This window comes from Erythrolamprus reginae, unplaced genomic scaffold (assembly GCF_031021105.1).
Source record: "Erythrolamprus reginae isolate rEryReg1 unplaced genomic scaffold, rEryReg1.hap1 H_23, whole genome shotgun sequence".
In the NCBI taxonomy this organism is placed as follows: Eukaryota; Metazoa; Chordata; class Lepidosauria; order Squamata; family Dipsadidae; genus Erythrolamprus; species Erythrolamprus reginae.
In genome coordinates this window covers 221,474-242,915 of record NW_027248477.1, presented here as the reverse complement: position 1 = coordinate 242,915, position 21,442 = coordinate 221,474, and the positions used below count along the sequence as shown (strand labels likewise).

General features: G+C 38.4%; 1 protein-coding gene across 1 annotated transcript in view; it reads right to left on the bottom strand.

Annotated features, from left to right (window-relative positions):
* The window catches only part of LOC139155492 (NACHT, LRR and PYD domains-containing protein 12-like), a 104,667-nt gene extending 83,995 nt beyond the window's left edge, over positions 1-20,672 (bottom strand). The window contains exons 1-4 of the mRNA XM_070730641.1: positions 20,381-20,672; positions 16,550-16,582; positions 2,276-3,956; positions 390-467 (exon numbers count right to left, since the gene is read on the bottom strand). Coding sequence (XP_070586742.1) covers positions 390-467; positions 2,276-3,956; positions 16,550-16,582; positions 20,381-20,651 — 2,063 coding nt within the window. The 5' untranslated portion in view covers positions 20,652-20,672. The remainder of the gene's footprint in view (positions 1-389; positions 468-2,275; positions 3,957-16,549; positions 16,583-20,380) is intronic.
* Positions 20,673-21,442: the final 770 nt, after the last annotated feature.

The following is a 21,442-nucleotide window of genomic DNA, read 5'->3' as shown; positions in this document are numbered from 1 at the left end:
AATACTAACCCCCTTTAACTATCATAAACACACAAGATCTGCTGTTATGGCGCCACAAAAACAGATGGGAGAGCATGTCCTGTCCCTCTCTTTTCTCACTTCAGAGGAGGCCCTGCCATTATACCCTACCTCTAATCAAGTAATTTTCATGAAAATACGGTACCTTTCCTTAAATTTTCCTAACTCTGCTTCCTTGTTTCTCAATGTCTGTGGTAACTCAATTCCCTCCTAGGCTTCAGGAATCCCTAGTAAAACTTCTTCTATTGATGACCATGAGAAACTGATGAGAGACTCCTGTAACAGTATTTAGGTTAATATGCAAACTGCTAATATTATGTAGAGGTTTCTTTAACAACAACACCTAGAATGAAATTCTAGTAGTTTCTTACCTGAGGATACTTAGGTTTTTCAGTTTTGTCAGTTCTTTAAAGAAATCTTCCATATATCTTTCATTCAAACTCCATTCCCTAAAGGGGAAATATATTTTTATTCTTCGGACTTTCACTTCAGTGTTTCCAGTTCCTCTACTTTGCAAATATAATTGGCATTCCAGTTCATTTGAAAAGTAATCACAAATAAATGCATTCATATTGCAGTAGTAGAAAAAAAAGACTATTTTGGAAATGAAATGTTTACAAGTAGTCCTTGACCAACAGCCTGAGGGCAATAAATTTACTTCCTTGATGGCCAACTCTATGAATGGTGTGGATGTGTATGATTGTCCATGGAGAGGGATGGCATATAAGTCAAATAGGTAGATAGATGGATGGATGGATGGATGGATGGATGGATGGATGGATGGATAAACAAACAAACAAACAAACAAACAAGCAAGCAAACAAACAAACAAACAAACAGTCATATTGAAACTGTCCACTACAGTCAAAAGTTGTGATAGTCATTAAGTGAAGCTCCTATGTGGTTGCCTTACTTAAAACTTTGAAATATGAAATATTGTCTTTAAAATAAAGTATAATTATAAAAAAAGTTTTAAAACTTTTTATTGTTCTTACAGTTAACAATATAGTTCAGGAAAAAATGTGAAGGTTTCTGAGCAATCGCTAGGGAGTTTTTGCTGACAAGCACTCTGAATAAGTTATAAGCTGGTTAGTATCCAGCCAGTGGCAAACCAGGACAGTGTTGAGAACAAGAAAAGGGATATAAAAACCTGCTTTGATCTGGGTCTACCTCATGTGCACTCATATTTGTAAATACATAATAAATGTTTGCTATTTTTTGAGCAGGACATCAGTTCGCCCTGCAGCTAAAGCAGGATAAGAGATTGAAATCTGGAAAAAGAGCCAGCTTCACTTCTTACAAATAAACAAGCAGCTAAAAGCTACAATGAGGAAATTATTCTTATCATTATTACTTGTACTAGAGAAAAAAATCTATATCGAAGCCAATGTTTTATAAGACTGAAACAAGTAAAAAACATGTTTAACCATAAAGCTTTATAGGAGAAACCTTAAATGTTAATCTTATGGTTTATTGAGTATAACAATTTTCTCAACAAGAATAAAAAATGAGCCCTTTATCAATTCAGTGCTTAAGCAGAGAAAATATTCTCCCAAAAACTCAGTCCAAGTCAACCACTAGAAGAAATTTATTTAATTTCTCAATCCTCTCCTCTCATTTGACATGAAAAATGAAGTAGTGTTTGAATACAAATCTCAGATAAAACTATGTCATCATTGCCCTACTTACAACTATGAAATAAGAAGTATTGCCTTTAAAATAAAGCACCTTTTTATGTTATCTGCTATATAAGACAGAAAGTTTTACATGCAATGAAACTTTCAAATGCAGTTCCATAGAATATTTGAGGGTATTGCATGTAGCTCTTTTTTAATTAAAGGGAGAAAGATCCTGAACTTTGCTATAACTGTCAGTACTTGGCAATGCATAAAATAATCAAGTTTTGTTTATTTAAAATTGTTAGAACCTCTAGATCTCAACAATTGCCTCTCTAATCTTGAGCTGTGTTGAACACTTCCTGTTGATTATCAAGTTCTTTAAGTGTGAGAGGAATTGATGGATGTTGACCTCCCAAAGGACTGTTCATTTTAAATAATCTTTCCAGCCCACACAGCCCATCTCTTTGTCTTCGCTTAAGGATTGAGAGCCCTCTTTAAATTAGCTGCCAAAAGACATTTATGCATACTGAGTAGAATTTTTCTGGTCTATTATTGCATTTGTGACAGTAGGTTAGAGAATAGTGGTGGCAGGATGAAAAACTAAATGAAATGTTCAACAAGTTTTCGAAAATACTTACTCATTTTCTGGAAGAAATAATTCTGTCTCTTCATGATCTACAAATGCAGAACCTTCGACAAAGAGATATTTTAAATTCTGGCAGTGTTGTATACAATTGGCCAGGACCATCAATTCCATATCTGAGTTGCTCTGATAATCTATATCAGTGATACTACATATTGCATCTTTTATAAAATTGTCATCTTGTGTCTCATATAAATAACTAAACATTTCCTTTTGCAATTGAAAATTATTTCTGCTTTTTTTAATATTAATTTTCACCCAGTTTAACAAGAATTCTTTATTCTTAGGAGAAATTTCCAATCCAATAATTTCCCTCAACTCTCTCATTCTTTCTTCGTTTAAAAAACCAAAGAGGAAACGAAATCCTACTGCAAAGTCAGGCCTAAGAGACCTATGTCTTTCTAATAGTGTCTGCAAATTTTTCTTCAAATTTTCAGAATGCTGCTCATCTCCTTCTTCTAGGACATAAAACAATGCAGCAAAAAACTCCTGGAAGCTTAAGTGAATGAAGCTGAAGGTTTGAATACAACCAATGTCTCTTTTGAAGATGCTCTGATTCAGAAAAAGTGGGAGGGAGTCTCCCTGATTTAAAGTTTGCTTCTTGATTTCTTCTTCCATAAAGAATGTTTTCTGTTCCCAAACTCCTTTTTCAGCCAAAGAGCATAAATCTTTCACATGTGATTGGACATTCTGTTTGGATTTTTTATGGTGAAACGTTAACAAACTGGAGAAGTACAGCATGTAGATTGCAGTGAGGGTATAGGGTGTCTTCTGAAGATCCTTGCCTTTCTCCAGCTCCTCTTTTATCACTGTGCAAATGATCCAGCTCACAAGGGGAATGACACACATGGTGAAAAGGGTATCATTTTGTTTAACAAATCTGAGAGCTTGACTTGCTTGGTCTTCGTTTTCAAAAAACTTGTAGAAATATTCTTCTCTCTCCTTTGTGGAAAACCCCAATATTTCAACATTACGTGGGCGCTCTAAACATTCATGGAGTTTCTCCAAAGCAATTGGTCTTGTTGTGATTATAAGAGAGGATTTAGGAAGAATCTTTTTTTGAAACAAACTCCTCAAAAGAATTCCCACTGGCTCCTTCTTCCAGGGATCAAGGCAAAAGTAGTTTTCAGACAGATCAAAGGAATACCTGAATTCATCAAATCCATCTATTATGAACAAAAGCTTATCTTCATTCTTTAGTATGTTTTGAATGACATTTTTGGATTTGTGACACTGGGGCCATTCTTCTGAAACTATATCTGCAATGCTAATCTGGGACTCTGCCTGGACATTCATCTTTCTACAGCAAATATAGAAAACATAATTAAATTTGTCCTGGTAAAGTAGTTGAGAAGCCCAATCAAGTATAATTTTTTTTGCCATTATGGTTTTTCCAATTCCTGCAGCTCCCTGTAATACAACAACTTGTGGGATTAATCCATATTTATCAGGGTTAAATAATGTTTCAATGCTGGTTGAAGACTCAGCTCTTTTGCTGATGATTTCAAGATGTTTCCTTCCCATTGCCAGAATTTCATTTTCTCTCTCCTCTTTAGATGGATGATAATCTATGATGATTAACTTTGAGTATCTCTGGTTGAGGGACACATATTCACCAAGAACAGCATTAGGATCTTTCATTGTTGCAAATTTATTTTTAATGTAGTTTCTGTAATCTAAAGGAAGAATGAATTAAATTAGAAGTGTGAAAAATAAGGCCTACACAAGACATATAGATTAAGTGTTTTGACTGCATAAGATTTTCTTTATAGGCTATGGATACTGTCAGTTTGAAGTTTAATTTCCAGAGTTGCTCCCACTCTTCTAGTTGTATGTTGTAACCAAAGTTGGTCATCCATGCTGTCATGTTTTCTTTCACAGATTCTTCTATATTCTCAAAATCTAATAAATAATTATACATTCTAGCAATAATTTTTTTTCTGAGCCTATTAAAATTTTGTCTATTGTATTTATTTTCTTACATATTCCTTATTCTATTAAATCCCTCTTATATCTGCTTCGTATTTGGTAGTACGGTAACCAATCTAATCGTTTTCCTTCCTTTTCAAATTCCTCTCTTTAATGAGCCTTTTGCATCCAATATGTTATTATTAACATAATATCATATGTTATTAATCTAGTTTTATCAATTACATTGGGGTATACTTGAGCTTCTATGGTTGATAACCATCTTAGTATTTTTATATAGTTTTTTTCCTTTATCTTTCTCCATATATCTAATAGTATTTTCCTTATCATATGTGACTGAAATTGTGTATATTTAGTCGTTCCTTTCTCCCATAAATGTGCATGCCACCCATCTAGTATATTATGACCTTCTATTGTTAAAATCCTCTCATTTTCTAATTTAATCCATTCTCTTATCCATAGCAGGTTGGCCGCTTGGTGATATAATTCTAGATTAGGGAGACCAAATCCTCCCCTTGTTCTGGAGTATTGTTAAGCTTTAAGTCTAATTCTAGTCTTTTTGTTGTTCCATACAAATTTAGATATTATACGATTTAAATTGGTGAAAAATTGTTTTTCTAATTTAACTGGCACCATCTGAAAGAGATATAGCTATCTATGCAGTGTTCTGGTTTCTTGTAGAAATTTAGCAATTACAAATAACTCTATTAAATGCATTATTTCATGAATAAAGAAACTCCATTTATTTCTCTGTTCTTCTGGAATTCAAACACATTTCATATAGGAACTTATCTGTTGGTCCGTTATCTTCCTTAACTGCATTTCTCACATTCTTTCTCCTTCTCCACTTAACAAGATTTATTTTCCTAACAGCATGATTTCTAAAACAGCAGCCCTGACTGTTAATCAACACAGAATACTTTTGCTTACTTGGGAGCAGCAAGAAAAACTTCCATTTTCCTCTTTGGCAACGTTGAAATTCCACCCTTCTTCCCCACTGACCCCCTGACGTAACCAAATACATCACTACAGTATTTAACCCATTCCTCTCCTTAATATCCTCTTCCAGACACCTGTTCTCCACGTTTTTGGGCCCTTCTGAATTTAGGGTTAACCCAGCGAGCATCTGATTCTCCCTTGCTAGATCCTGAACTCATAGCCCCATCCTCCCACCTGTACTACTACCTGTAACCCTGGGCCCCCCACAAATTCATAAACACTTGTAAGAGCTCATATTAAGACTTACAAAGTGGCGCTCAAGGCGGCAAGATGCGCGTATCATGCTGCCTTGATTTCATCAGCGGAATCCCACCCAGTCGCTCTGTTTAGGGTGACCTGTTCCCTTCTTAACCAAGGGGGAGCCCTTGTAGAGCAGTGCCAAGGATTTTAACACATTTTTTGCTGATAAAGTCACTCGGATCCGAGCAGACCTCAACTCCGACTGGATAACAGAGTCAACTGACAATGAGTCAGTCGAGGTGACCAGTCATTTCCTTAATTTCACCAGAAGTACAGACTTATCTTATGTGACTTTTACGTACAGTCCTGTCCTGGCTAATGGAATAAAAGTGCACAAGGCATTTATGCTAGAAGTACAGGTATCAAATCCTATCCTAACATTATGCTACATCAGTCAGCCACACTGGGGCCCGTCCTTGTCCATATGTCTGGGAGGAGTTTGACCTGGTGACACCCGATGAAGTGGACAAGGCCATTGCAGCTGTGAGTTCTGCTACCTATTTACTGGATCCATGACCCTCTTGGTTGATTTCGGCCAGCAGAGAGGTGTCACGGAGCTGGTCCAGGAGATTGGCAATGCTTCTTTTAGGAGGGGGTCCTTTCCAGCTCCCTACAAGGAGGCACCTTTGCACCCCTTCCTGAAGAAGCCTTCCCTGGACCCAGCCATTCTCAACAACTATCATCCAGTCTCCAACCTTCCCTTTATGGGGAAGGTTGTTGAGAAGGTGGTGGCGCTCCAGCTCCATTGGTCCTTGGAAGAAGCCGATTATCTAGGCCCTCAACAGTTGGGTTTCAGGCCCAGCTACAGCATGGAAACTGCTTTGGTCGTGTTGATGGATGATCTATGGCAGGCCCGGGACAGGGGTTTATCCTGTGACCTAATGCTTCTTGACCTCTCAGTGGCTTTTGATACCATTGACCATGGTATCTTTCTGTGCTGGCTGGAGGGGTTGGGAGTGGGAGGCACTGACACTGTCCTTCAGTGGTTCTCCTCCTACTTCTCTGGTCGGTTGCACTTGGTGTTAGTGGGGGGTCAGAGGTCAACCTCTAGGTCTCTCCCTTGTGGGGTGCCTCAGGGGTCGGTGCTCTCCCCCCGGCTATTCAATATCTACATGAAACCGCTGGGTAAGATCATCCAGGGGCAGGGGGTAAGGTATCATCAGTATACTGATGATAGTTAGCTGTACATCTCCACCCCATGTCTAGTCAATGAAGCAGTGGAAGTGATGTGCCGGTGCCTTGAGGCTGTTAGGGTCTGGATGGCTGTCAACAGACTCAAGCTCAACCCTGATAAGACAGAGTGGCTGTGGGTTTTGCCTCCTGAGGACAATTTCATCTGTCTGTCCATTACCCTGGGGGAGAATTATTGACCCCCTCAAAGAGGGTCTGCAACTTGGGCATATTCCTCAATCCACAGCTTTCATTAAAGAACCATCTTTCAGCTGTGGTGAGGGGGGGGTTTGCCCAGGTTCGCCTGGTGCACCAGTTGCGGCTCTATCTAGACCGGGAGTCATTGCTCATAGTCACTCATGCCCTCATCACCTCGAGGTTCGATTACTGCAACGCTCTCTACATGAGTCTACCTTTGAAAAGTGTTTGGAAACTTCAGATCGTGCAGAACGCAGCCGCAAGAGCCATCGTGGATGCATAATCCTAAAGCATGGATTACAAAAGCCCTCACGCGGGACTGGTTTCATCAGTGCTTCATCTCACAGGTGAAGGATTATTTGGCTGGCAAAGGACTCTCCTAATGGACAATGCTGGAGGCCATAATGACCTGGCACATGAACATGATGGGGTACAAGTCGAATTCTTGCCACCAAACACCACATCGCTTATCCAGGCAATGGATCAAGGTGTTATCCGCGCATTTAAGGTGCTGTACACGCGCAATTCTTTTGGAAGTCTCATGGAAGCAATGGACGCTGATGAAAACTTCACATTGAAGGGCTACTGGCATCAGTACACGATTGCATCGTGTCTGAAGAACATTCAGAATGCCTTAATGGATATGAAGACACAGACAATGAATGCCTGCTGGAAGAAATTGTGGCCAGAAGTGGTGCATGATTACAAGGGATTTGCTCCTGAAGAAATTCAACATGCTGCAGTCCAGAAATCTGTGAAGCTGGCACAGGCACTGGGTGGAGAAGGCTTCAGTGACATGACACCTGATGAAGTCCATGGGTTGCTTGATGAGCATGGCCTACCACTGACAGACAAAGATCTGGAGGAGCTGACCAGGTCAGCGAGTGAAGAAGAGGAAGAAGAGAAAGCTGAACAAGCTGAGCAAGAAGAAGAGGTTGGCCTAACGCTTGAATGGCTTGCAGAAGTGCACAGAAGTGCTGCACATCTCCAACAGATTGTGTAACTTTGGGATCCCAACATGACTCGCTCTATACACTTTAAGACCTCCCTTGACAACATCGTTGCACCATACAGTGCCATGTTAGCCCAGAAAAAGAAACTGCGCCAACAACTACCCATAACTATGTTCATCACGAAAACCAAGAGGTCTGTCACCCCATCACCTTCAGCGTCCATTGTAGAAGTGCCCGATGAAATGGTGATTGAAGAAGATCCTTAGTTATGTTAATAATTTTTGCAAATAAAAACCAAAAAAAATGTTAATAAATATTAATATTTATAATTTATAAATATCCGGATGACTAAGTGTCTTATTCAATGGTGAGTAGTACTGTACAGGTAATGGGAAGGGGAAATGGTAATTAAGGGAACGGGAAATGGTAATTTATGGGTTTAAAGTGTTGCAACTGAGCGACATAGAAGAATGAATGAATGAGTGAATGAATGAATTCTGTATGTAAATAAATCTCCCCCCTGCCTGTGTGTGTGTGTGTTTGTGTGTTTGTGTGTGAACTCTTGAACCATTTCCAAGAACAGGTGAGGGCTGGGTTTTTTTTTCTCTGTTATTATTTAAGTGCTTTTACCATACTGTATGCTTTCAATCAAGAGTCACTTCTCTCTCTCTTTCTCTCTCTTTCCTGTCATTCTCTGCTTCAATCATTTTCTCATTTCTCTTTTTTCCTCCCCCTTTTTCTATCATTTCTCTCTCTCTCTCTCTCTACCTTCCACTCTCCCCCCTCTTGCTCTCTCTCTCTTTCTCACTCTCTCTCTCACTCTCTCCTTTCTATCTCGCTCTGTTGCTCTCTCTCTGCGAGAATGCCTGCCCCACCTCTCCTGCAGCCCCCTCGCTGACAGCTGGGACGAAAGCGCTCTCAGCTAAGGGACTGTGAGAGGGGTGGGGCAGGCATTCTCAAAGCGCTCAGAGCGGTTAGCAGCCGAATGAGGAGGACTCATGCCCCAAGAAAGCCGGTGAGAGGGGCAAATCGAGCGGGGGGGTAGCGGTGAGGGGGCCGGAGGTACTGGGGAGGCAGGGGCAGCCAACATTCAAAACAATCTTTGCCGGCCTCCGCACTTTCGTTTCTCCCTGCCTTCAAGCCCAGCTCCTTGTGCGGCCTTGGAAAAGGATGCGCGGGGGTAGTTTTTGGCTGTCCATAGCCAAAAATGATATTTTTACTTCCACACCGCTACTTCGTGGAAATTCGACTTTCGCGTGCGGTCTGGGAACTCAACCCCCGTGAAAATCGAGGGATCACTGTATTTATTTTTATGAAGAAAGGACAATATCAGCATTGTTTTGGAACAAAGGAACTTTGCAGAGACATGGTTACATAAATTGGCAACAGAACAAACTTTCACATACTGGATTTTTATATCAGAGATAGATTGGAGTTACATGTGGAGAAAGAATTATGGAGAATTATGGAGTGGAAATATGACTTATGATAACAACAGCAGTTTTAAGGAAAAAGACTGAAATTATGATCTAGCTTTATATATATAAGAATTAAATTATGCAAAAAGATGTAATGATTTAAAGATGTTAATTAAGAAATTTTAATTTTAATTGGTTTATACTATAAGGAAGTTATAATGACAAAGGGAATGAATATTGGTTAGGAGATAGAATGGTCTGATGGAGGGGGAATTAATTAAAGTGAAAAAAGTTACTTAAGTTGCATATATGATAACACTTAATTAAGATATTTTTGGATTTATAAAATTATTTTCTGGACAAAATTTTGGAATAGTGAAAAAATGAAATATTGAAAATGGAAAATGGTTATGGTTTTTTAGGGATGATTAATATTAATGGTTAGTACAATGATATTGTTTTAAATATTGGGAGGAGAGGGGTGATGCAGAAGTAGCGAAAAGAAACATAAAGGAAAATAATAACTAGAATGAGTGTTACAGTTAACAGGAATTTATTATGAATAATTATTATCAAATAAGTAAAGATTATGGAACTTATCTAGGTGGCTGATTAATGAATTTAATTATGATATATAAATTACAGAAATAGAATTATAAGAATTATGGAAATAGAAAATAATGAGGATTATTTTTGTTGTTTTTTATTTTTTAAAGAAAAGGGAAATAATGTTGGTGGTAATCATTGATTAGAGAATTTAGGGAATTACAGAAACGCAGATTATAAATTTAAAAAGCTGGACTATGATGATTTTTTTTTAAATGGTAAATTTATGAAAGGTTATAATTTAATTTGTTTTAAAGAAAGGGAACTTTTCTCTTTATCTATTGGGATCAATATATTTATATATATATATTTGGGATCGGATGGAAGGCATATATGAAATGAATGGAATGAATGATCGGATTAATTTGCGGAATGGATGGGATGGGTCGGACTATAGTATGGATGAGGTGAATGGTAATTGTAATTTATATGAGATGAATGAGCGGGGTCGGTGGGATGCTATGTATGGGTACAATGGGGATAGTTTGAATGCAGAATTTAGCCTATCTGGCGGTAGAAAGACAGGAGGGACGGGGGTATCTTTCTCCGGGGTGACAGAGAGCCAGAATATTCCGGTCCTGCTGGGAGAGGTAGATATGCCGGGAGTCACGGGGCTAGCCGTTCTGGAGGAAAAAGAGATCGCTGCTTAATAGCGATCCCTTGTTCCGGTTCCGTGAGCTCAACCCAGGGTTCTGGTGACGAGTGTAATCCAGGCCCTGGGCTCAAGCTGCTGCTGCTCAATGCCAGATCGGTAGTAAACAAAGCTCTCCTCATCCGGGATTTAATCCTGGATGAGGAGGCCAATCTGGCATGTGTGACTGAAACCTGGCTGGGCCCAAAGGGAGGAGTTCCTCTCTCGGAATTATGCCCAGCTGGGTTTCAGATATGGCATCAGCCTCAACCCCAGGGAAGGGGGGGAGTGGCTATTGTAGCCAGGGAGAACCTTCGCCTGCAGAGACTCGTTGCCCCTGAGATTGCGGGTTGTGAGTCACTCCTTGTGAAGTTGGGTTCAGGGGTTCAGGTAGGCTTGTTACTCACGTACCTGCCTCCCAGCTGCGTGTCAACAGCCCTGCCTGTGCTGCTCGAGGAGGTGGCCGGGTTGGCGGTGGAGTTCCCCAGACTTATTGTCCTGGGGGACATCAATCTGCTGTCACTCGGTGGTTCCTCTGGATTAGCACAGTAGTTCATGGCCACCATGACAGCCATGGACCTGACTCAAGTAGTTCAGGGTCCGACTCACGAGGGTGGACACACACCAGATATGACATTCCTCTCGGAGCAATTGAATAATGGTCTGAGTCTTTTTCAGCAGCCAATCAAAACCTGCCTCCTATGTTTGTCACCAGTCTCCATGCAAAGCAACTCCCTGTTTCTCCATATAGGTAGACCATTCTCATTGGTTCAAATTATCACCAGCGCCTCCTATCTTTTTCACCAGCCAATCAAAACATGGCTCCTATGTCTTTCACCTGTGAAATGTGTGATTTATACAGTATATAACATTGCTATATGAAAAGGCCTGTAATCGAATGCAATGCTGTGTCCAAATTTCAAAGTAATCTGTGAAGAACTTTAGGAGATTTGAGATCATGAACAAACTGACATTTACATTTTTATTTATATAGATAACAGGAATAACATCTCATTTTAAAATATATTTTTGCAAAGTCTTAATATTGCTATATTTGGAATAGAGGTTATTATATGTTTCAGACATATTTGAGCTTTAAATTTTGGTGATGGCTATATACTTTTGAACTATTTCATAGAAATGAATGTTGGACAACAAAAATGTATTCTCTCTGCCAATCTTAGCACCAAGAAATCTTTTGTTTAAGATTACAAAGGAACATTTATAGCCTCAATTAGCCAATGGACAGAAGACTTCATATTACTCACAAATTCTGAAAAAAAATGTGTACAAACAGAAATTATGAATAGACAATTATAATAATATACCAGAAACCTCTGCTTATTGTGTAATCATTTTAGATATTTCCTTATCTAAACAGAGAAACATAATGAAGGAAAGCTCTTGGAAACCCTTCCTCCCTCCCTCCCTTCTGCTTAGCGCTGCTTGAGTTTTCTTCATCAGGATTTTTGGGATGATTCACAATAGTTTGCATAGTTGGGGGAGGGAGAAGAGAGGAAACTGCTCTTGCTAAATTAATTTTACACATAATTCAGTGAACCTTTGAATGATTCCTGCCTTACCTGATGAATCCGGTAGTGGTTGACCATCCACATCTGCAACTGAAGATGGACTAGAATTAGTGAAATACACATTATAAAAATTGGTAAGTCATAGAGCATTTTTTTTTAAAAAAATAGGTAAATACATGGGTTCATAACTGCTATGAATGTCTACATTTATAATGTATATTGGGTTTTTAAAAATCTAATAATTCCTATGCCTTTTTATACATTTATTTTCCTTTTTCCACTTTTTTCTTTTCAAGCCAGGCTTAAATGGCCCACAATTGTGCCATTGCCCTCTCTCCAACTTCAGGGTTTCTTAGAAGAAGGAGAACTGTCATCTACTTTCCACTCATGCCACTTTTTTTTTTTAAAAAAAATATATTTTTATTGAATTTTTTGAAACAAAAAACAAACAAACAGACAAAAATAGACACATCATACAATACATACAAGCAGTTTATGGAAACTTGTGCCTTTTGAATTAATGTTTTTACATTGCCTTTTCTGCTTTGTCCTCTTATTTTGTTTGGTTTTTTCATTTCTGTTTTTTTTCTCCATCCGATTATATTATATTTCCCCATGCGGTATAATAGTCATTTCCCTGTTTATTTTGCAATTCCATTGTCATTTTACTCATTTTTGCACATTATAATATATTTCTGATTACCATTTGTTCTGTTGGTATATTTTCTTTTTTCCAATTTTGTGCAAAGCTCAATCTTGCCACTGTAAGTATATGAATTATAAGATATAAATTTGCCTTTTTATGATGCCCATTAATAATACCTAGTAGGTATTATTCCTATTTTAATTCTTGTTCATAATTTAGAATTTCTTTCAACCAATTTCTAATTAAGGTCCAAAATTTTGCTGCTTCTGGGCACGTCCACCACATATGGTAGTAGGTGCCATGTGGTGTTTTACACTTCCAACATTCACTATTTAAATTATTACAAATTTTTCCAAGTCTTGCCAGGGTGTAGTGCCACCGGTAGAACATCTTATAAAGATTTTCTTTATAGGCAATTGAATAATGGTCTGAGACTAAGGGGCTTAGAAGCATTGCCTTTGTCATGGTCAGACCATTTTCTACTGCGGCTTGATTTCCTGGCTCCAATGCTCCCCTGCAGGGAGGCGGAACCAATTAGGATGTTCCGCCCCAGACGCCTGATGGACCTTGAGGGCTTCCAGAGGGCGCTTGGGGTTTTACCAGATTCACTCGTCCACAGCTTGGCAGAGTCTCTTGCTAAGGCCTGGAACAAGGCTGCAGCGGAGGCTCTTGACCGAATTGCGCCATTGCGACCTCTCTGTGGCACTAGACCCCATAGAGCTCCATGGTTCAACGAGGAGCTCCTGGAGTTGAAATGCCAGAAGAGACGTCTATAGAAGCGATGGAGGAAGAGTAAGTCTGAATCTGACTGAACACTTGTAAGAGCTTTTATTAAGACCTACAAAGTGGCGCTCAAGACGGCAAGAGGCGTGTACCATGCCACCTTGATTTCATCAGCAGAATCCTGCTCGGCCGCCCTGTTTAGGGTGACCTGCTCCCTTCTAAATCAGGGGGGAGTTGGGGAGCCCTTGCAGGGTACTGCCAAGGAATTTAACTCATTTTTCACTGATAAAGTAACTCGGATCCGGGCTGATCTCGACTCCAATTGCATAGCAGTATCGGCTGACAATGAGTCAGTCGAGGTGACTGGGGCTAAACGTCTTTGTCCATCAGTCTGGGAGGAGTTTGACTTGGAGACACCTGATGAAGTGGACAAGGCCATTGGAGCTGTGAGTTCTGCCACCTGTCTACTGGATCTCTGTCCCTCTTGGTTGGTTTCAACCAGCCGAGAGGTGACACAGAGCTGGGCCCAGGAGATTGTCAACGCCTCCTTGGGGAGGAGGTCCTTTCTGGCCCTTTATAAGGAGGCACTTGTGCGCCCCTTCCTCAAGAAGCCTTCCCTGGACCCAGCCGTGTTTAATAACTACCGTCCAGTCTCCAACATTCCCTTTATGGGGAAGATTGTTGAGAAGGTGGTGGCGCTCCAACTCCAGCAGTCCTTGGAAGAAGCCGATTATCTTGGTCCTCAGCAGTCTGGATTCAGGCCCGGCTACAGTACGGAAACTGCTTTGGTCGTGTTCATGGATGATTTCTGGTGGGCCCAGGACAGGGGCCTGTCCTCTGTCCTGGTGCTTCTTGACCTCTCAGCGGCTTTCGATACCATCGACCATGGTATTCTTCTGCACCGGCTGGAGGGGTTGGGAGTGGGAGGCACTGTTCTTCAGTGGTTCTCCTCCCTCCTCTCTGGTCGGTCGCATTCGGTGTTAGTGGGGGGGTCAGAGGTCAACCTCTGTGGAGGTGATGTGCCAGTGCCTGGAGGCTGATGGGGCCTGGATGGGTGTTAACAAACTCAAACTCAACCCAGACAAGATGGAGTGGCTGTGGGTCTTGCCTCCCAAGGACAATTCTATCTGTCCGTCCATTACCCTGGGGGGGGGGGGAATGTTGACCGCCTCAGAGAGGGTTCGCAACTTGGGCATCATCCTCAGATCCACAGCTGACATTGGAACATCATCTTTCTGCTGTGGCGAGGAGGGCGTTTGCCCATGTTTGCCTGGTGCACCAGTTGTGGCCCTATTTGGACAGGGAGTCATTGCTCACAGTCACTCATGCCCTCATCAACTCGAGGTTCGATTACTGCAATGCTCTCTACATGGGGCTACCTTTGAAAAGTGTTCAGAAATTTCAGATCATGCAGAATGCAGCTGCGAGACCAATCATGGGCTTTCCCAAATATGCCCATGTAACACCAACACTCTGCAGTCTGCATTGGTTGCCAATCAGTTTCCAGTCACAATTCAAAGTGTTGGTTATGACCTATAAATCCTTTCATGGCACTGGACCAGATTATCTCAGGGACCACCTTCTGCTGCACGAATCCCAGCGGCCAGTTAGGTAACCACAGAGTGGGCCTTCTCCGGGTCCCGTCAACGAAACAATGTTGTTTGACAGGACCCAGGGGAAGAGCCTTCTCTGTGGCAGCCCCGGCCCTCTGGAACCAACTCCCCCCGGAGATTAGAATTGCCCCCACCCTCCTTGCCTTTTGTAAGCTCCTTAAAACCCACCTCTGCCATCAGGCATGGGGGAACTGAGATATTCTTTCCCCCTAGGCCTTTACAATTTATGCATGGTATGTTTGTATGTATGTTTGGTTTTACAATAAGATTTTTTTAGTTGTTTTAGTATTGGATTGTTACATGCTGTTTTTTATTACTGTTGTTAGCTGCCCCAAGTCTACAGAGAGGGGCGGCATACAAATCCAATAAATAAATAAATAAATAAATAAATAAATAAATAAATAAATAAATAAATAAATAAATAAATAAATAAATAAATAAATAAATAAATAAATAAATAAATAAATAAATAAATAAATAAATAAATAAATAAATAAATAAATAAAATAAATATTAATGGCAGCCAGAATTTCAATTGCACAGTACTGAAAACAAAGAGAACTACCGGATGATTCTATATTAATAAAGAAAATTATGGACTGTGCTGAAGCAGATACGCTGACGCTTAAAATAAACAATAAGGAAGACTCAGAGTATTATAAAATTTAGAACAATTTTTATGAGTGGTTAGAAATAAGAAGGAAACAAAATTGATATATAAATATGAGTTAAATATAAAATAAAAAGGATGAAGTTATCTAACTTATAACATTTCAAAGATAAATTATGAAGAATTTGATTTGCATGAATTGTGATCTAGCAATATTAATAATAATAATAATAATAATTTATTAGATTTGTATGCTGCCCCTCTCCGAAGACAATATTGATTGATCTTAGGCGTTTGAAAGCATAACAAATATGCAAATGAATTAAATAACTGAAATTAACTTTTTTTCAAAATATCATCATTCATAATAGTAAAATAACTAAGTAAGTGTTCTGTTTAATGGATGTGTATAAAATGATTGATTGAATTGATTTTTTTTCTTTTTTCTCTCTTTCTTTCTTTTTTATTTTTCTTTATATCTGTGTAAAACTGTTTGTTTTAAATGTTTATACGTTTTGTTTTTAATGTGAATATTTCAATAAAAATATTTTTTAAAAAGGAATCAATATAAAAGCAAATAATGCGTGCAAACCTATTAGGAAAGAAATAAAAACTTGGAAAGAAAAGTCGCTGCCGAAGGAAGAGGGTGAGGTGAGGGGAATAAAAAAAAATCCAAAACTTTAAGGTAAGGCTTAAAAAAAAATGAGAGACTCTGAGGCAGCAAGTTAGGAGCATGCGTTTCCAATACACCCGGAACAAGGCTTCCTCCCATACACTGCCTCCCATACACTGCCTCCCATACACTGGCTGCTGCTGCTACCTGCTGCCTTCCTCCCTCCCTCCCTCCCTTCTGGTTAGCACTGCTTGAGTTTTCTTCATCAGGATTTTTGGGATGATTCACAATAGTTTGCATAGTTGGGGGAGGGAGAAGAGAGGAAACTGCTCTTGCTAAATTAATTTTACACATAATTCAGTGAACCTTTGAATGATTCCTGCCTTACCTGATGAATCCGGTAGTGGTTGACCATCCACATCTGCAACTGAAGATGGACTAGAATTAGTGAAATACACATTATAAAAATTGGTAAGTCATAGAGCATTTTTTTAAAAAAAAATAGGTAAATACATGGGTTCATAACTGCTATGAATGTCTACATTTATAATGTATATTGGGTTTTTAAAAATCTAATAATTCCTATGCCTTTTTATACATTTATTTTCCTTTTTCCACTTTTTTCTTTTCAAGCCAGGCTTAAATGGCCCACAATTGTGCCATTGCCCTCTCTCCAACTTCAGGGTTTCTTAGAAGAAGGAGAACTGTCATCTACTTTCCACTCATGCCACTTTTTTTTTTTTTAAAAAAATATATTTTTATTGAATTTTTTGAAACAAAAAACAAACAAACAGACAAAAATAGACACATCATACAATACATACAAGCAGTTTATGGAAACTTGTGCCTTTTGAATTAATGTTTTTACATTGCCTTTTCTGCTTTGTCCTCTTATTTTGTTTGGTTTTTTCATTTCTGTTTTTTTTCTCCATCCGATTATATTATATTTTCCCATGCGGTATAATAATCATTTCCCTGTTTATTTTGCAATTCCATTGTCATTTTATTCATTTTTGCACATTCTAATATATTTCTGATTACCATTTGTTCTGTTGGTATATTTTCTTTTTTCCAATTTTGTGCAAAGCTCAATCTTGCCACTGTAAGTATATGAATTATAAGATATAAATTTGCCTTTTTATGATGCCCATTAATAATACCTAGTAGGTATTATTCCCATTTTAATTCTTGTTCATAATTTAGAATTTCTTTCAACCAATTTCTAATTAAGGTCCAAAATTTTGCTGCTTCTGGGCACGTCCACCACATATGGTAGTAGGTGCCATGTGGTGTTTTACACTTCCAACATTCACTATTTAAATTATTACAAATTTTTGCAAGTCTTGCCGGGGTGTAGTGCCACCGGTAGAACATCTTATAAAGATTTTCTTTATAGGCTATGGATACTGTCAGTTTGAAGTTTAATTTCCAGAGTTGCTCCCACTCTTCTAGTTGTATGTTGTAACCAAAGTTGGTCATCCATGCTGTCATGTTTTCTTTCACAGATTCTTCTATATTCTCAAAATCTAATAAATAATTATACATTCTAGCAATAATTTTTTTTCTGAGCCTATTAAAATTTTGTCTATTGTATTTATTTTCTTACATATTCCTTATTCTATTAAATCCCTCTTATATCTGCTTCGTATTTGGTAGTACGGTAACCAATCTAATCGTTTTCCTTCCTTTTCAAATTCCTCTCTTTAATGAGCCTTTTGCATCCAATATGTTATTATTAACATAATATCATATGTTATTAATCTAGTTTTATCAATTACATTGGGGTATACTTGAGCTTCTATGGTTGATAACCATCTTAGTATTTTTATATAGTTTTTTTTCTTTATCTTTCTCCATATATCTAATAGTATTTTCCTTATCATATGTGACTGAAATTGTGTATATTTAGTTGTTCCTTTCTCCCATAAATGTGCATGCCACCCATCTAGTATATTGTTAAAATCCTCTCATTTTCTAATTTAATCCATTCTCTTATCCATAGTAGGTTGGCCGCTTGGTGATATAATTCTAGATTAGGGAGACCAAATCCTCCCCTTGTTCTGGAGTATTGTTAAGCTTTAAGTCTAATTCTAGTCTTTTTGTTGTTCCATACAAATTTAGATATTATACAATTTAAATTGGTGGAAAAATTGTTTTTCTAATTTAACTGGCACCATCTGAAAGAGATATAGCCATCTATGCAGTATTCTGGTTTCTTGTAGAAATTTAGCAATTACAAATAACTCTATTAAATGCATTATTTCATGAATAAAGAAACTCCATTTATTTCTCTGTTCTTCTGGAATTCAAACACATTTCATATAGGAACTTATCTGTTGGTCCGTTATCTTCCTTAACTGCATTTCTCACATTCTTTCTCCTTCTCCACTCAACAAGATTTATTTTCCTAACAGCATGATTTCTAAAACAGCAGCCCTGACTGTTAATCAACACAGAATACTTTTGCTTACTTGGGAGCAGCAAGAAAAACCTCCATTTTCCTCTTTGGCAACGTTGAAATTCCACCCTTCTTCCCCACTGACCCCCTGACGTAACCAAATACATCACTACAGTATTTAACCCATTCCTCTCCTTAATATCCTCTTCCAGACACCTGTTCTCCACGTTTTTGGGCCCTTCTGAATTTAGGGTTAATCCAGCGAGCATCTGATTCTCCCTTGCTAGATCCTGAACTCATAGCCCCATCCTCCCACCTGTACTACTACCTGTAACCCTGGGCCCCCCACAAATTCATAAACACTATCTGTATCTGTGTCCTCAATATCTTCATCATCCTCCAACTGACCAGGAGTATGTACAACAGGCAGTATGTTGGACTTTTTCATATTAATTCTTCCCATTACTGCTAAATTTAATTTGGTCCATTTTCCTAAATCTTCTTTAGTTTTATTTAGCAAGTTAGTATAATTTAACACTTTTAAATATGTATATCGTGTTGTGAGCCATAACCCCAAGTATTTTATTTTTGGTTCTATCTGTAACCCTGTCAGAGCTGTTATTCTTTGTTTTTGATCATATTTACAATTTTTGGTTAACATTTTAGTTTTAGTTTTATTAATTTTAAATCCTGCAATTTTGCCATATTCACCCATGCCACTTCTAAGATAGTAAACAAAAAGGATATTATGGTCAATACTATCAAAGAATGCTGCTACTTCTATATAGAATGCTTACAAGAATACTGCAACTTCTATACAGACCAGTCTAATGCCATCCAATAAAATGTCAGGCAAACTAAAACAGCCTGAAAGGCACAAATGGGATTTCTTATTGGAATTAAGACTGGTTCTGGGACACTTCTTGCCTGTCCAGTTTAGGATTCCTGGTCTATAAATGTGCACAGGAAGTTTAGATATTTGAAGGCTGTCCTTGTTAGAATATTCATAATCGGGAGACCCAGTTTTAGCAAGGTCAGCCAATGATTTCGTCATAGTGACTAAGTCAACCAATGAGAGCTAAACACTTCTGAGTCTGTGCAAAGACTTAAACTAAAAGCTTAAGCTTAAGGTTGGGTTTGGCTACAGTCCGTACTCTTCTAAAATTCCTGTGCACTCTGCTGAAATGAAACTAACTGTTCTCTTCTGCCTGTAACTGATTGAAGAAGAATTCTACTTGTGGTATTGTAAATATATATATTGTTTATAAGGAAGTATATGAATCCAGTTGAATTAGTCATCTGTGCGTGCTTCTGGTTTTGATTTTGCAACAAACTTTAATAATCCTTCCTCAAAGTCAGTTCTCAATGTCTTTCCACTTGCTGCCTTTCTTTATTCTCTGACTCCACTCAGTACTACATGCTCTGCTCTTCCTTTTTAGTAACAATAGCATCATCATCTGTAATACACCTTAATACTCTACCATGTCAGGAAGCATGCTAGAAAAAAAAGTATGAATTAAATCCCACTGTTAAGGATCTGCCTTAAATTTAGATTAATGAACTAATTTCTTTGGCTTGAATATGGCTTATTAGTTTACTTTAACAGTGATAAGAAAATGCTAAGTTGAGTGATAGTGCAGATGCTTCTATTGTTTCTAGTCACAAAATACAAAGGAAGCCGAACTATGAAATCCCAGGGAGCTATGGTCAATCCTAGTCAACAACAAAGAAGAGTCAATGAAAAAGAAATCACAATGGGTCTTTATTGCTACTTGATCTTAAGTGGAGATCACATTTCTGTAATAAATTGGGTTTTCTTACCTTTCTGTTGAGTTTCTTCAAGTTTTTTTGCAACATCATTTATGTTGCATTTTTTAAGGACTTCAATGCATACCTTTAGAGCATCTTCTACATAATATTGAATCAGGAGCTTTGCAACATCTTGTTCATCAGCTTTGTCCAGTGAAGATTCAGGAATTTTTGGCTTTCCATTATACTTGATACAATCGAGCATATATTTAAACATTTTTAGTTGCTTCTCATTTAGTTCCTGCATTGCTCTGTAAAGTTCTTCTTTCACAATTTTATCCATGTCAAGTGTGATGGGTTATATGTGATCTAAAATTAAAATTAGAGAATTAAACTAATATGAAAAATGAGATCTGAAGGGAACGCTATTAAAGTTAAACAAGCTTGTTCCTTCACAAAGTCACAGCAATATGATTTCATTCATACTGCATACCCATTTCATACATTCTAGGAATGTTATAGCCCTAAAACATAGACAGCATTCATCCTGATTTGTGATAGCAAGATATAACTAAGAAGCCTATCATTCAGGTTTCCCCCTGTCTTTTCCAATGGTGTAAACCCAGAGCTTCCTCTTGGCTTGCACATAATGAGCAGAAATATTCTCCTTGAAGTAACATATTCCTGTCCTGTTTGGAGCCACACAATTCAGAAGGTGTAAAAACCCTGAAAATTATTCCTTCTGGATTTTATTTTATTTATTTCTCGGCTTGTAGGCTGCGCAACTCCTCTCAGACTCTGGGTGATAAACAGTAGAATAAAAACACAATATAAATATAAACTATAACACAATTTTAAACATCCTTGAATAAAACCATCCATTCATTCAGCCAAGACAAGATGGAACCTTTCATGGCTTCAGGTCTGCCAGAAAAGCCATTTTTTTACCACCGTTCAGAAGGTTAGGAGGGTGGGGATCATGCGGAACTTAAGGGGGAGTTGATTCGATAGGGCCGGAACTGCCACAGAGAAGGCCCTCCCATGTGGTCTCACCAGTCGACACTGTCTGGCTGAGGGAACCATGACCAGCCCTGTGGGCCTTAACCAGCCACTGGGAGGTATATAGAAGAATGC